General features: G+C 40.6%; 1 protein-coding gene across 1 annotated transcript in view; it reads left to right on the forward strand.

Annotated features, from left to right (window-relative positions):
• The window catches only part of KCTD16 (potassium channel tetramerization domain containing 16), a 162,180-nt gene extending 145,542 nt beyond the window's left edge, over positions 1-16,638 (forward strand). The window contains exon 3 of the mRNA XM_038414909.2: positions 6,018-16,638. Coding sequence (XP_038270837.1) covers positions 6,018-6,469 — 452 coding nt within the window. The 3' untranslated portion in view covers positions 6,470-16,638. The remainder of the gene's footprint in view (positions 1-6,017) is intronic.
• Positions 16,639-17,234: the final 596 nt, after the last annotated feature.

The following is a 17,234-nucleotide window of genomic DNA, read 5'->3' on the forward strand; positions in this document are numbered from 1 at the left end:
TGCACTTGAATAGCACTCAGGCTCATCTTTTAGGGTACATGCTGAAGCTTCCTCCCCAGGGTGGCCCTGTCCACCTGCTCCCTTACTTTTAGGAAGGATGGAGGGAGCAACCCCTATGTTCTCGTGTGTGCATGGTCTCTGATTATCTCTAGTCCTTGCATAGGAGGTTTATGGCAGGCACTCTGCCATGTACATTGGCCAAACTGGACAGTCTCTATGTAAAAGAATAAATGGACACAAATCAGACGTCAAGAATTATAACATTCAAAAACCAGTCGGAGAACACTTCAATCTCTTTGGTCACTCAATTACAGACCTAAAAGTGGCAATTCTTCAACAAAAAACTTCAAAAACGGACTCCAAGGAGAGACTGCTGAATTGGAATTAATTTGCAAACTGGATACAATTAATTTAGGCTTGAATAAAGACTAGGAGTGGATGGGTCATTACACAAAGTAAAACTATTTCCCCATGTTTATTCTCCCCCCTCCCTCCACTGTTCCTCAGACTTTCTTGTCAACTGTTGGAAATGGCCCACCTTGATTATCACTACAAAAGGTTTTTTCCCCCGTGCTCTCCTGCTGGTAATAGCTCACCTTACCTGATCACTCTTGTTACTGTGTGTATAGTAATACCCATTGTTTCATGTTCTCTGTGTACAAAAATCTCCCCACTGTATTTTCCACTGAATGCATCCGATGAAGTGAGCTGTAGCTCACGAAAGCTTATGCTCAAATAAATTTGTTAGTCTCTAAGGTGCCAAAAGTCCTCCTTTTTCTTTTTGCAGATACAGACACAGCTGCTACTCTGAAACCTGTCATCTTCCCCCTCTGTGCACCTTTGCAATGGTCACAGCCAATCTGGGCCAGATTCTCTGCTGGTGTAAATGTCATCGTTCCATTGTTGTCCATGGAGCTGTGCTGATTTATACCAGCTGAGTATCTGGCTTGTCATGTAGTAGATGGGGGGGTATAAATAGAGAATAATCGGATGAAGTCAAGGAAGGAAAAATTCAGGGTTGGTATCAAAAAATCTTGCTGCTGATGAGATCAATGTATTAGTTTGTGGAATGGCTTCCCAAAGAAGTGGTTGAAGCTCCATCACTAGGGACACATTAAGCTTGATGGCACAAAAATCTAGAGACTGTGCTGTAGGGAAGAATCCTGCACATGCAAGGAGATAAGCTGAGTCTCTAACTTCTGTATATAGCTCTGGGACTTAGGAGACCTGAGTCGTATTCTTGACTTGGCCACTGGGTGACCTTGGGCAAGTCAGTTTACCCCTTGTGCCACAGTTTCCCCATCTGTAAAATGGGGATAACGATGCTTACCTCCTTTGTAAAGCATGTTGCAATCTATTGAAGAAAAGTGCTATATAAGAGAGAGATAGGAGTAGCATTACTAAAATGGGTTTCCTCTTTACAAGTTTTAATTACAGAGTCATTGTCAACTTGAAATCTAGCCAATTAAACAAAGAAGATAAAAGTAGTTACATTTCCTACTGGTGCTCCTGATCTTCTTCTACTAATTTTCATGGGTTTACAACAGCATTTTTCTAAAGATGTGTTTCCCTTCCATAGTTGCTTTATGAAAGATACACACAGACAACAGGGAAAAATGACTGACTGTACAGAAGAATACAGTGAAAGTAACTATGCACAAAGTGCTGTCAAATGGACAAAGTAAACACAGGAAAAAAGAGAGAAACTTACTTTTCCTTCTAATCTCTCCCTTGTATCAAACTTAATATTTTCAGAAAAAATGTTTTTTAAGTTAACAGTGTCACTTTAAGAAAGCTATTTACTGGATTCCTGATATTTTCCAAGGGTCCATTGTGTAGTCACGTACATTCCTATCAGCTAGTTTGCACCTGATGGATTTCTGCCTTTTGAACACTTGCGGTTGCTTGCTGGAATAAATCATTTTCTGTTTATGCAGTACAGGAGTTCTGTACCAGTTCTCTTCTTACCAGGAAACAATAGGTAGTTGTAGCAGAGGGAAAATGCCATCAAGTTAAAATGTCAACCACAATAAGGAGCTGCAAATCAATAAGGCTTATGGATGTGTTTTTCCAAATTTCACACAATCAGTTTGTACCGAGCCTCATGTATGCAATGTCTTTTCCAGAGCTGGGAGAATTATATAAAAAAAATTCAAGTTAGCCATTATTGACTTTTTCAGACTAGATAAAGAACCAGTCTTGAAGCAAGTCTATGAATTAAATTTCGCCACACAGACTGCAAGACTCCTTCATCATTGACAGGGAACAGCAAGTAACAGGGTGGGGAAGGTTTTTTCCAACTTTTTCTATAATCGATGTGAACTTTGTTTACAGCTACTAGCAAAATGGAGAATTTGAAAGACGATTTCAGCAGTGCATCTTTTTAAAGAATGCGTGAGCATTTTGTGAGCTTGCAAAGCCCTGTTTCACTCCAGTGGGCTTGACTTTCTCATGGAAGAAAAATCGTCAGTTTCTGTTCAGCTATATGTTTTAGTATATGCCCAACAGCCATGGCCCAGTTAAGATTGCAGAGGGCCTGTCTAGCTAGCATTGGAGACAGTGGCAACACTTCTGTTGCATTCAGTGGGCCTGATTCACCACTGCCCTGCCTTCATTTAGTCATTCATATCAGTGCAAAATGAGTGCAAAGTGGAAGTCAAATGCTACCATTCTGATTTGCAAGTGTTTCACACCCACACAAGATTCAGAGCAATGGCAAAAGAGGCCCCATTGGAACTGGAGCAGGACCTCTGTGCCCATGTTTTTCAACAATGCCCAGCCAGTTAAGGGAGTTCTGGTGTGTAAAGAAGCCCCAAAGAAGATATGACTGTAGTGTGTGCCTTCGTTTTAAAGCCCCTTGACCATAGCAGCGTAGTGTAGTGTAAATGAGAACCTAGCTCAAAGTCTCCATGAGCGAAAATATCAATCACTCCACAGCTAAACTGAAGCACTAAATGGCAAGTGATTCCTAGAAGCCTCTGCAACAGAAAGGGAGACAACCCTACATTTAAAGATACATAATGCAGAAATCAGAAGGACATCTCCTTCCGGTTACTTACTGACAGCCTGATCAGAAAGCCTTAGAGGCTTTGTCTGTCCTCCACAATCTTTCCATAAAGTACAAACCACTTGCTTTTCTTTCGGTTTCATTTGTACAGTGTAAATTGCAGAACTCTTCCCTGGAAGAGTAAAATGTGAAGTATTGCATGTAAAGCACTAAAAGCCATGCCCAGTTTCTGTTTTATGGGTGGAATAAAATGCTGTGTTGCTGATATAAGGCTGTTCTACAGCATGCTGAATTTACATTTTTCTTGACCTTTATAATGCTACCAATCTGCACTAGTTGGAGGTGATGATTACATTTACTGGGAAGATGGATGCTTCCAAATGACATTTAAATCCATGATTATCTCGGCAGTTTGGTCAGGAAACAGTTTTTTTTATCAATGCCAGCTTTCCTTCTTTTGTCATGGATTATGGCTATTGGGCAGTTCTCCAGTAGAACATGAAAAAAAAAAAAAGAATTCCCTGTACTCTGTGGCCAAGAGACATGGTAGACACAGACAACCCCTTCTTGCAGTCAGCTCCCTTATTTTCAATATATGACTGTTGCATAACTTTTTTGCGGGTGTGGTGTGAGAAATGTTTACTTCACATAAATAGTTGCAATAACCGGAACTTTAGTGCTGCTCTTTGTTTTTATTTTTTAAAAAGAATAAAAAGCTACATTTAATTTAATGAAAGTATAGATATGATGGTGATTAAAATAATAATGACAGCATCTTTCTCAATAGCAAGTTGCAGGCCCTGGAAGCATTATAGTCTGGATTTTATTTTGACATAGAGAACATTTTGGTTTTTCCCTTGGAAGCAGTCACATTCCCAATGCATTGCCTTGGGGTATATTTTTGTGTGCGTGTACGTATGTATCGACTCCACTAGATGAAATTCTATTCTCTGGGCTCCATTGTGAGAAGGATGCTACTTCTGAATGTAGATCTCACTGTTTGCTTACAATAGGGATATGTAAGCTGTCTCCAGCACATTCACAGCCTGCCCTGGGCCTCAGAGCAGTTGTTCTTGCTCTTTCAACAAATGAGCTATCAGGAGTATCGCATCTTGCTCCAGAGTGCCACCAATGCATTACATGTGGGCGGGGGGAGGGAGTTTTGTGATGGAGCCACATGATGAAGCAGTGTACACTTGACTGTAAGGACACAATGATAGAGAGCAGCAACAGTGTCTGTGTACAAAATGACTCCATCTGTGTCCCCACGTGTGCTCTGCACCCAGCCAAGTAACTCAAATTAATGCATTAGACAGAGGAGTTCTCCCAGTTTTGTCTTGTAGGTTTTTTGTGAGTGCTGGGCTGTAAACACTGAGAATTAAATCCTGGTCCTATTCAAAGTTAAGGACAAAGTTCCTATTGGCTTCAATGGAGTCAGGGTTTCACCCTAGCATGTTGTTGTAGGGATGCCCACGATTGCTAGGTTGTATGCCCTACCTTATTATTTTAGGACTGCCTGTTGGTGCTAATCTGCTCAGCCTGGCTTGTTGTCATAGGGTTGCTCATGAGACTAAGCTGTGCAGGCTGTTTTGTTATTGTAGGATAGCTCATGAGTGCTACGTTTTTTGGCTTTTGTATTTTATTTTACAAAAAGATAATTGTAGAATTCAGTAAAGACAGAAAGAATTAATGGACATTACAAACATATTAGCAAAAAATAGGTTGGATTTTGAGCCTATCAATCTTGACAACATACTATTAATGGGGAAATTTGAATGGGACATAGAATAACATTTCATCAATCAATACCAGAACAGTTTGAATATTCTAAGTAAGAAAATTCCTAGATCTATGCAGCTGTTTCAGGGATAGCTTGATTTTTACTCTGAGACACCTATTCCCTGAACAAGAATTATATCTTCATTCCTTTCTCTTCAAGCATGTTTTGTTCCCTTCTGCCTGGCCCTTTACTTACTAAACCAAAACCTTTGAAAGACCAAGCACGAGAATGAGCTTCTGGACCATTTACATGTTGTGAGGCCATAACTTTGTCCATGAATTGGCAGCAGCCTAAACACTGGATTTTTGCTGGGGGAAATCCAGTTGGATATTGGCTCCATTTGGCTGTCAGTTTATAACTTATCTTTTTTTTTTCTGGATTAGTGATCTTGGGCTAGATCTTACAACCTTTATTTACCTAGGTAATCTTATTGGCATCAATGGAACTACTAATGTGAGTAAGGGTTGAAGGAATGGGCCAAAGGTTGAAGACCTTATTCTGATTTTACTCAGATCTTACAGTCAGTGGGAATTTGCCTATGAAGAATCTGAGTGAGCATCTCAGGATTTGGCCTGTTAGTAAACTGCTATGGAGTTAGCAGCAAATAAACCACTCTTGAGACTTCCCCTGGCTTTTTGAAACAATCATCATTCACTTTTCAGAAAATAACAACATAGTTCTTTGCATTAACACAGTGGTTTCAGCTGAGGATCTCAAAGCACTTTTCAAACATTCATTAATGAAGTTTCACAGCAAAACCATTTTACACATACATAAACTGAAACACAGGGGAACAGATTCTTACTTGCACGAAGGGTCTTGGCTCTGCTGTGACAATCTATAGGGGCCTTAAAGTGGACATTAATGCCCCTTTACACTGCCAGAGTGGAATAAAGGGACATTATTGTTAATGAGAATCAGGCCCAGCGAGTTTAAGTTCCTGATCCAGCAAAGCACTTCCACATGTGTGTAAGATGTTGGCCATACTGACTTACCCAAGATTATACTGAGAAAACTTACAATAGAACCCAGGAGTTCTGAGAGGCTTTATCCTGCTCTAACCACTATACTAGATTCCTTTCCTCCCCATTTTCTTCGGCTACCACAAGTGTACTTAATAAACAGTAGTTTATTTGGTGGCATATGAAGGAATACCCTGCTGTGTGTGTATGGCAGCCCAGATGTCTGTGCTTTTTGTAACCGCACTGTGTGCTTTGTTCCTTCTTTTAGGTGAGCCTTCAAGGTGGTCTTCATCCCATTGTGACTGCTGCTGCAAAAATGGCAAAGGAGATAAAGAGGGGGAAAGTGGCACATCTTGCAATGAACTATCCACTTCCAGCTGTGACAGCCAATCAGAAGCCAGCTCCCCACAAGAGACTGTCATCTGTGGCCCTGTTACCCGCCAGCCCAACATACAGACTCTAGATCGGCCAGTCAAGAAGGGCCCAGTACAGTTACTTCAGCAGTCTGAAATCAGAAGAAAAAGTGACCTGCTCCGAACTCTAACGTCTGGCTCCAGGGAATCCAACTCTAGCAAAAAAAAAGCAGTGAAAGAAAAGCTCTCTATTGAGGAAGAGTTAGAAAAATGTATCCAGGATTTCCTTAAAATCAAAATCCCAGACAGGTTTCCAGAAAGGAAACACCCCTGGCAATCTGAACTGCTACGAAAGTATCATCTATAAGAGCAGGGCAGGGCAGGGGGAAAATAACCTTATTACAATTTACAGATCGAGATCCTTAACGATAAGGAAATAAAAGGAATAATAACAATTTGTTAGATCACAAAACAAATCCATCTTGATAGTACTGCCTAATTTGCCTATTTCACCTTAACATTTATAGTCACAGGGTAATGATATTTTTCAAGTTGTGGAAGCACAATGAAAAATGCTTTTGTTTGTAAGCTCCTAGTCTTACGCAAGCGGAATACTTTATACACTAAAGGCACAACAACATCACCAACTAAAGAAACCCACACACAGATGCACCTGGTGCCGGTGGAGAAAGTCCCACACATGATCAGGCAGTGGCCGGGGGGGTTCCACAAACTACATGCCTTTTGAGTTCTTCTTTTAATTAATTTATTTGGAGGAATCAGGGAGGGGCAGATGTACATGATTTAAAGAAACTAGCTATGCCATGTCAGTTTACATGAAGGATGTGTGTATGTGTGTGTGTATATATATATACATATACACATGAATATACATATACGTGTATATGTATATTTATATTGCACAATGAATTTTTCTGGTTCTCTCCTTATAACTGCACTTTCTCAACAACAACACAGCAATTGTTAGCACTCTGTGTGCTCCATTTCCCCCCTAGCTTTATGAGGTGTGAACAGTAGAAGACCGTCTCTCTCCATCTGTTATTTTTTGGGGAGGGGGAGTTTGGAAGTGGAGCACTGTAAAAGTGTCTGTGTCTGTTGCAACTGTGGGCAAACTATTCATGAATTTTTGACTATGATGTATATTTGAATCTCCTTTGTTCCAACACCTCTTCCCCAAAGCTTCTGGCTGACAAAGGGTTTATTAAGGAACGATTCAAATTGGAAAGGGGGATCCAGAGATGGCGGGTCAAGCCGCTGAGCCAGTGATCTCAGCTGATTTATGTAAGCCTGCCAGACCCTGCTGCCAAAGAGTCTTTGGCCCAAACAAATGAGGAGAGCCACCTCCCGTTCCCATCCGACGCAGATGCAATTATAAGAAATTATAAACCTAATAAGATGCATTTTGTGCTCTGATTGGCAGGAAATTGATTGTTAAAATGGCAGGCACCATGCCATTCCAGCTAGATACATTTCAAAAGGAAATTAAAAATTGAATAGAAACCAAACACACTCTGTAATGGAAACTGCCTTATCAGCATCCTTTCTGTAGTCTGTAGGATAACCCATTGGATGGCAGGCTTAATTTAGTACCATTTGTTACCCATAATGTGTAATAAATGGGAAACTATCAGCAAGCTCAGTTTGATGGGACTGCGGGGAGGAAGGGATGCCGCACGCAGGGACAGCAGTACAAGAACCTACTGCGCCCAGGCAACAACAACAAAAAAAAGCACGGTCCTTCCTTGACAGGTTCGCCTAGCTAACTGCATCTTAGTTGTCATTCCGGAGCTAATTCTTTCCACAGACTAGTAAGAACCTGATGTCCCTCAACAGTCCAGTGGGAGCCAAAGATCCCATGGATGGGATTTGAAAAGTTAAGAGTCAGGTAATGAAGGGGAGTCCCAGGGACAGACTGCATCTGGTGGGATGAAATTGGTGTCTAAACAGTCTGTAAAGCATTGAATCAATAGGTCCACGTGGGCCTTGCACTGGTTGCAGATGGGAGCTAGTTAGCTGCGGAGTTTGGCACATGTCTATCAATGTCTCAAGACATAAAGTGAGATGCACAGAAATTAATAAAGCCGATAGCTTTAAAAGTGGTGATATTGCCTTGTTTAGAGTCGGTAACATTTCTAAAGCTTCACTATCTCTAGCATTCCCAATTCCCAATGCTATAAGGGAGATGACTGCAAGTGTGCATAGAATAGAGGTACATTTGGATTGAATGTAGTATATTTGAGTGGGTCTGAGGCCCAATCTCCTTGCCTGCAGGTGCAATTTGCTCCCACATAATTTGAATTTACATTTTTTTTTGCACCTGCAAAATGAACTGTGATGGCAAATCTGCATAATCAGATAGGTAAAGGTACTATCATTCAGATTTGTGCCGACCATTGAATTGCAAGTGCAATGCAGCCACAGGTTTTGTGGGTGCTAATTGCATGTGCAAAAGGGAAGTGACATATCTCAAACTAATGAAAAATGTGAGACGCTTGTGAACAGAGTTGAGCATAAACCAAATCCCCACATCAAAACATCCTCAAATTACAGGGATATGAATCTGGATTTTGTAGTTTGGAGTCATCTCTAGTTTAGGTTGCAAGGGTTTACCAAGATATTTTACATGAGAGAGGGATGCTAGTTCTGGTGATTCCTAATTATTGTCATGTGTAGAGTAAATATAGTACGCAAAAGCCTGAGCTGAGAAGTGCTGAGCTAAATTGGACAGCTCTGCACCACACAGTATCAGGCACTAAACTAATTCAGTTATTAAAACACATGTTCACACTCAAACATGTGCATTTCAGATGCACACCTACCCACATTCACATGCCTGCACATACATAGTCACATGCACCTTTGCACATCCATGTGCTTGCACACATACATCCCTCTGCTTGCCACAGATTTGCTTTTCCTCTTTTTAAAAACAATTGTCTCTCTTGTACATTCACTCGTCCCTATTTACAGCTGCTGTACTGGAATCCTCTTGATAGCACTGTGTTAAAAAGTTTGCCTGCAACTTCCCTTGTGTGTGTCAATGCAAAGCAAGAACACTAGGCTGGCTCCCAAGATGTATGGATTGGCTTAAATGGTGCTTTTTCTCTTTCTTGTTATGTCCACACCAGAGAGCAGCTCCGTTGTCTCTGACACTTTAAGACTTGGAAACTGTGATTTTTCTATTTTGAGCCAGTCAGTATCAGGCAGACATGCCAAATCAGAAAGTGAGCCTTTTGCGAGGTTTTGATACCATCAGGCATTATGCAGAATCCTCCTCCACTATCAGTTCTGCTCTCTGCAAGTCACAAGGAAGAAGTCTAACATTAATTCATTGTATTAGCAAATTAGGGAGAAAAATGAGCAGAGGGTTGACTCTCGCTCTCACTTCAGCAGGAATTTGTTTTGAGATTTCCATGCACAACATAGACCATTTCTCTACTTTGATAACCCAGAATGGCTAGAACCTGGCATCCTCAGCTTCAGAGTTTCACTTTTTCTTTTTCTTTTTAATCTCCAAAACATTGCATTACACAATATGAGGGACTTAGAGAGGGAGAGGTGTACCCTGTTTTTTTTTCTTTCTCTCAGAGTTTGAATGGACTTGACTCAGTTTGCACAGGACTGTACAATGATTAATATTTGCAGAAAAAATCAGACCAAATGAAATGCACCAAAATGGGTTTGATCCATGTGGCCTTCATATTTCCTGTTTTAAATTAAATGGTTATTACTCTGCACCACTACCAAAATAAGAGTCTTGAACTTTAATAATCACTAGCCGGAAAGCTTATATGTATATTCTGCTTTGTTACTGTAGGGAACTTATATAGTATATCCATTCCTAAGACCAAATTTATCTCAGGATTAACTCCATTGACTATGGTGAAGTTCCATCAGAGATAGCTTTGTTCCCTGGTAATTTCAGCTCTCCATTTCAGGTCATGCTCCTCGTTATTTCAATTGAAAGAGTGACTGCTCCACTTGTGTAACATCAGTATAGACTTCATGGGCCTGATTCGAAGGGATGGTTACAGTTGAAGCTGGAGGGGTGAATCCCAGCTTGTGTAGACATAGTCATGCTAGCTATCTCCGAGCTAGCATGCTAAATATGCTCCTTGCTTAACGTTGTAGTTTTGTTCCTGAAAAATGCTACTTTAAGCAAAACGATGTTAAGCGAATCCAATTTCCCCATAAGAATGAATATAAATGGGGGGGGAGGGGTTAGGTTCCAGGGAATTTTTTTTCACTAGACAAAAGACATTATATACATATCCTGTATAAGTTTTAAATAATTGTAAATGAACAATTTAATGCTGTACTCACCAATGATGATTGTGAAGCTTGGTTGAGGCAGGGGCATAGTGGGGTTGGGGCACAAGGGCTTGTCTGGCTCCCCTACTCTGCTTACAGTTTCTGCCGGGGAGTGGGGTCGGGGGCTTGCCTGCTCCCCGGCAGGAACGCTGGGCAGACAGAGTGGGGTAAGCTCCCATGCCCCGATCCCACTCCTGAGCAGGAGCGCCGGGTGGGCGGAGTGGGGCAAGCTCCCATGCCCCTACCCCACTTGCCGGCAGGAGCTGCGGGCAGAGCAGGGGAGCCAAACAACCTTATAACAGAACATTGCACAACTTTAAATGAGTATGTTCTTTAATAGATCAGCAACCTAATAACGCAACAATGTTAACCAGGGCGACTTTAAGTGAGAAGTTACGGTACTGTAGTCCTGGTAGCACGGACAGCAGTGAGTGGTGGGAGAGGCTAGTCAGCCTAAGTACAAACCCCATGAGTTTGTACTCTGGTGGTGAGCCCGAGCTGCTGCAACGACACTATTATATTTAATGTGCTAGTTTCAATGAGAGCAAGCTGGGAATTGCACCCCCCAGCTCCATGTGTAGGCATAAGTTTGCACTGCCTTGGCAATGTAAAGTCACCCACTTTGAGATTGGTTTACAGTGCTGGATTGATGTACAAGGCCTTAGTGAAAATAAGAATCTGGCCCCTCAGTGAAATGCTTTTTGCCCATAAGAGTCTTAAATAAATTCTTCTGTTTGGTGTACGTGCGGCCTTGGGAAGGAGATTGGACAGCTCTACATGGGAAGTATCCTAAAACAGCCCAGAGAGGATTAAACTCAAACTTGTCCCCGTTGCTGCCTGTATGTGTCAAAGAGTTTTCCCAATCCCTTTCTAGCCTCATAGCTAGGAAGCTGATGTGGAACTCGCGGCTCCTGCATGGCAGTGTATGTGCTGTGCAGAAACAAATGCATATGTTTCATTTTTTTACAGCCTTTTACTCAATGCAAGAGGAACCCTAGACATAGCAATCCTCTAAAATTAGGCACTTACTCGAAAAGACAAACCATTCTGCTGGGAATATCAGCATCCGAAAGGAGAGTAAGAAATAGCATGCACTGACTGGGTTCTGTGAGTCAGGTCACAGAAAATGGCTAGATAGGAAGGAACTACACTTTTCCCTTAAAGATGCTCCCTCCATGTTATTGTTCGTTATGGCTGGGACTTAAGGAAGTTAGGTGCGAACTTTCAATAGATGATGAGTGCCTAACTCCCTTAGGCTCTTTTAATAAAACGAGTCTTTTATCGTTAATTGTTTGCAGGAGCACCCATAATGTGGTGAGTGCTGTGCTAATGATGAGAGCACAGTCCCTGTCCTAACCTGCCTGCAAGATAAGAGACAAGCAGACGAATAGACAAACTGCAAGGGGAACGTGTACAATGTAAAAGCAGAGTGCTCAGTGGGATGACGGGCCAGGCTTGGATAGTAGGGAGTTAATATGGGGTTTATTAGGCATATAAACTATCCCTCCATGTTATCCTCATTCTTGCTGTTTGTATTGGGTTAATTTCTTGTAGGTGCATGGGTATCTGAGGGAGGAATTTGGTCTCTATATTGGGAGTTGATTATCAGAGGCCCTTGCTTGTCTGTTCAGGGTCTGGGTGATGCACAAGAAGGCACACCCCAATTTGCATAGCTATGCAAGAATTTCCCATGATAGTAGGCTCTGCTCTGTGCACCCTATGCTTTGTAGAGAGAAGGGGCTGTTTGCTCACTCTCTCTACTCAGGAAACAGGATGTTGAAAAGGAGTGGGATGTTGGCTATCCTCCCCCCCCCCCCCCACTAGCTGCAGGCTGGTGCACCAAGGAAATTGTTTCCACTCTCACTCCTCCTTCCTCCATCCCTGGCTTCCCCCCCAGTGCACACAGAAAAGCTGCAGAGAGATTTTCCTGTCTGTCTGGTGCTTCTTCTGTCCTATCCATTGCTGCCTGAAGAATAAAGCCACAATCAAGACTTAATTGTTAGCAGTATTGGTGGAGGGATATGGCGATATGTGCGAAGCTTACACTGCTTCTGCCTCTGATGTGCACATTCTGTGGAGAGAGGACTTTGGACTCTAGAAGTGTCACTCTGGCACCTTTCATTAACACTAAAGTAGAAGAAATGAGGGGAAAATACATACCCCCAGATTGGGAGCCGTAGTGGGCATTGTCCAGACAGGGTAATTTTTCTGTTACTCAATGTGACAGTGGTAGTCACAATTCTTACATTAGGCTATCAACTCTCTTCACTGTACAGACTCTTTTTTTCTTGTCAACCTGATCTCAGCGCTGGCCTTTTCATTCTTTTACATGCAGCAATGGGTTAGAACTGAGCAGCAGGTCTTTTACCTGGCCCCATAATAAACACAAGCAGCTGACAGTACCTAGAGATGTAACTAGCGGCTGATTTTTTTTTCTTATCTGAGAACTGTAATATATAAACTTTGGAAGAATTGATCTGTGTGTATGTGTGTGTGTATGCACGCACACACACAGGACTTTATGGAGTTGTTTGTTCTCATAGATTTATAGGGCACAGGACTACTCATAACGCTCTGTTAGAAGATTCAGGAGTAATTCCTGCAGAAGGCGGGTAGCAGAATTGTACCTCAGTCGCAGCTGTCAGAACTATAATGGAAGTGAAATGTTATCCTTACTCAAAATTTAAGGAGCCTTTTCATTTCACATGGGCCTTTCAAGCATTTTCCCCTGGCTATACAAAATGAGGTAGCAAACCATTGTCAGGGCTGTAGTCCTATCTATCCTTATGTATGTGAATGAGAAAACTGAAAAAGGGAAGAAGAAAAGATAGCAGAAAAACAGAGGTAAAAAAACCCACAGAGGATTTAAGATGCGTGGCTAGTCATGAAGATCCTGTTGGTCTCTGTTGCCCTGCACCATGCACAATAATTTACACTGGTGCAAAGAACCTATTTCTACTAGAAATAAGTCTACCAAATGGCAAAAGACTTATTGACTTCAACAGCAGCAATATTGTCCCTACAAGTTTATCCAATTGGGCTTAAGAAATTAGCCTATTTTAGAAACAATTATTAGGAGCTAAATTGTGCCTTCATGTACCCATGTACAACTCCCATTGATGTCAATAGAAGCTTTATGTGCATACCTGAGGGGAGGAGCTGACTGTTGGCTATTTTGATTTCACTCTTAAAAATAACTGATTCTGTAATGCATCCCCGGGGTTAGTTGTGCACCTTTGACCTGGGAATTTTCCTTTGCAACAGAATTTTCTTCCATTGTGAATGTGGAAATCAACAAGCAATTCCTTACAAAGTCATTTGTTTAAAATTTGCCAAGGTACATTCCTTTCTTCCTTACTTAAAAAAAATGTTTCTGATTAGAACAAAGGATCAGACACCAGATACTAATAAAAAAAACAAAGCATTCTGTATTTGCAACTTAAGGTAACATATCAGCTGCTTACAAATATATACATATAGCTGCAAGAGGCATAAGGTCCAATCCAACTCCTGTTAAAAACTCAATGGCAAAAACTCCCAGTGATTTTAATGGCAGCAGGTTTCAACTTGGAAGTAAAATACAGTGGAAAATACTTATTAGGTAAGGGCTAAGCTTGGTAAATTCCATTTGATTAAGCATGCTAACTTTTGGATTCTTATACATACAGGTTTGGTCTAGAAATAGATATGTTGTGAGACTAGCATTTCCAGTAATATTTCCATTATTTTTTTGCTTTAGTGAGAAATACCAGAAAATTATGCTTTTATTTTATTTTATTTTATTTTTTTGCTATTTCTGTTTCTGGTTGATGCCAGGTAATACAGAGAGTGAAAATGAAATTGAAACAACAAAACTCAAAAGCTAATATTTTGAGCTCTAAAAATGTTTATCAGGCTTGAGTTTGGATTGAGAATATAGGTTCAGTCATTTTTATTTTGTTTTTATCCAGCCATGTATGCCCATTGTTAGAATATGTGTGGTTAGTTATAACATGGACATGAAGCCAAATTGCAATGCAATTACCTTTCTGAAATATTTGGGGAACAAACTGGATATTTGAGTTATTTTCCACACATAATAAGGGCCAAATCCAAGTTCCTTTGAAGTTAATTTCAAAACTTCCATTGAGTTCATTGGGACCAGAATTGCAAATAAAAGTTCTGCTAGTAATAAAAATGTGTGTGTCTGAGAGTGAGTGAGAGGAAAGCTGATAACCTTTAATGTGGCACAAATCCACCCGTATTATGTGGTGAACAGGCCTTATTACTTCTGTGAAGGCATTGCAAAACCAGTCTTTGGTTAACTTGTTCCCTTTTGTGATCTTTTAGGTACAGTTGCTGATTTGCTTAAGATATAGTTTAAAAAGTTCTGTTGTAAATAGCACAAGTGCACCTTGGAGTGACTGTATTCTGAATACATTATGCAGCTGCCATCACCTACCTTTCACAACCATGATGGTGTGATGTACCCCTGGGGTATGGGAGCCATCCAATGATAAATTTACCACTGGTGTAAGTAGGTGCAACTGTGTGGGCTTCTGTGGATTTGTGTACTCTTCCTCAAGAAATGGATTTGGCTTGCAGCTTCTAAGGTGGCTATCTGAAAAATAATCTTGTCCCTTCTGAAGGTGTTTCATTTTCATAAATCCAAACACAGAGATATACCCCTAGATAAGCTAAGTAGAACTCAAAGCATAAAAGGGAGAGGAAGGAAGAGCACACAAATCTTCATAAAGCCCTGTTACTTTTTTCCTAGATTATCTGTAAGTGCAGTACTTCCCAGTGTCGTGTAAATGATTCATAGCAGTGTGACAATGGAGGGCAGGTTTTGTACTTTCATTCCAATTCTGATGGGTCCATTTGGTCTTTTTCTTTGCAAAGAATCGTGCTGAAGTAGAAAATGAAAGCAAGTCTGATCACTATTGGCAATGACCAGAAATTAATCAAGTAATCCCCCCTCTCATCCCACCACTTCTTTGCCCTAAAAACTAAAAGAAGGTAGTCCCATTTCTTACCCTTCCATACACCCCATTTCATCAGCTGTGTGTATGCATGTAGACTTGACTTTACAAATACCTTATGTATAAGGCCCCATGTAAATCATGGTACAAAACATTGCCAGGTATCATGGATTGTTCATGCCCAAAGGGGTTTTGTATGTGGAGTACTGGAAAGGGACAAGAAAGCACTGTTCAAATCATTAAAGACATATTTTATGTTTCTTGGCATTGATATTTCTAATGAAAATTGGCTTATGATTATGATGTTGTGAATTTGAATCTATGGCAAGGAACAAATAAAAAGGAACTGGTCTGAAGAACAGAAACAGAACTCCTATTGATGTCAGTGGGTGCAGCATCAGACCCAATTGCTTTAATGGGCAAAATTCTTCTCTCAGTTCCACATAGAAACCTCTGCTCTGGTTCACACATGGCTCTCTCACTGACATCATCAATGGGAGCCCCTCACATATAGAGAAACCGGAATATAGGAGGGAATGTCAGAAGAGGATTTTGGCCTTTTGTCAGCAATTGGTACTGAGCTAGCCAAAAATATAACTCAACTCTTTAGATTTCATATAGACACACAACCACAGAGTAAATGCACCTAATGCAATATTTCAACAGGAAACATAGGATTTTTTGTTTCTTTTGTGACTTCTGTGATATTGTGATCTATATGGGGCCTTGCTCATATTACATTTTCTGACCTCATACAAGCACTTAATGACTTTGCCGGGCCTGAGTCAGTCTGTTGCACATTGATGTATATCAAGTGGCACCCACTGAATTACCTCTTCTACTTTCCAATGTGGTTCACTTGTACATAAGTGTAATGTCAACTTGTTTACAGGTTATTTTGTGAGTAATTGTAAAAAACAACAAAAAACAACAAAAAAAAGCAGTTTTAACTAAAAGTTTAAAGGAATCAACTTTACTGGAAGATGTTTTAAAAAATGAATGTGCTTAATACAGTATAGACATCATTGATTATGGTCTCACATGAATGCATGTATCTCCATGTTGTCAGTCCCCACCAGTGAGGTTATTTGGCAATATTCTGCAGTCTGTGAATAGCAAATATACATAAACTACTGTGACTCTAGCAAATATAACTCAGTACCTGTTTTTACTGTGGTATGTAAAACATGTAGCTTTTAGCCTGCTGTATTTCCCTGTTAAAAATAAAATCCTGAAAGAAAGAGATGCTTGGGGGGAGATACCTGTGATCTGAGAGTAGTCATTCTTGGAATGGCATCTACTGGACATATCTGGTCCAACTACTAGACAAACTGCCTATTTACAGAAGCACTGGGTCTTCAATGGTAGATATAACTGTAGCTCTTACCATTCTGCCTTAGCTGCACTTCTGGCAGAGAAACATGCGGTTTTGTTTGCTCTCTACATTGCTAGTGATTCTAATTAGATATTAATAGCTTCCATATACTGTTTTAGTCTTTATACAGTAGTCTAGCGAAAACATACAGCTATCAGTATTGTGAAACTGTGTGGCTGCAAATCTGCTACTATTTTGTCTCACCATTCAAAAAAAAAATTTCATATCCATTGTATTGGCACGAATCATAATAAATCATTTGGTATCATGTAGTTGTCATATATAAAGATGTATACATGCTGACATGTTACACTATAATTTAGCACCAACTGATGTTATCTGTTATGTCTTAGATTGGAGGTAATTCCCCTTGAACTCTGTTTCTTCCTACTTTAGTTTAGAGATGGGCCAAAAATTACAGCTCAGTGGATAGGGCAGCTTGTTTACTACCTGCCAATCCTTCT

The sequence above is a fragment of the Dermochelys coriacea genome, chromosome 8 (assembly GCF_009764565.3).
Source record: "Dermochelys coriacea isolate rDerCor1 chromosome 8, rDerCor1.pri.v4, whole genome shotgun sequence".
NCBI classification, from domain to species: Eukaryota; Metazoa; Chordata; order Testudines; family Dermochelyidae; genus Dermochelys; species Dermochelys coriacea.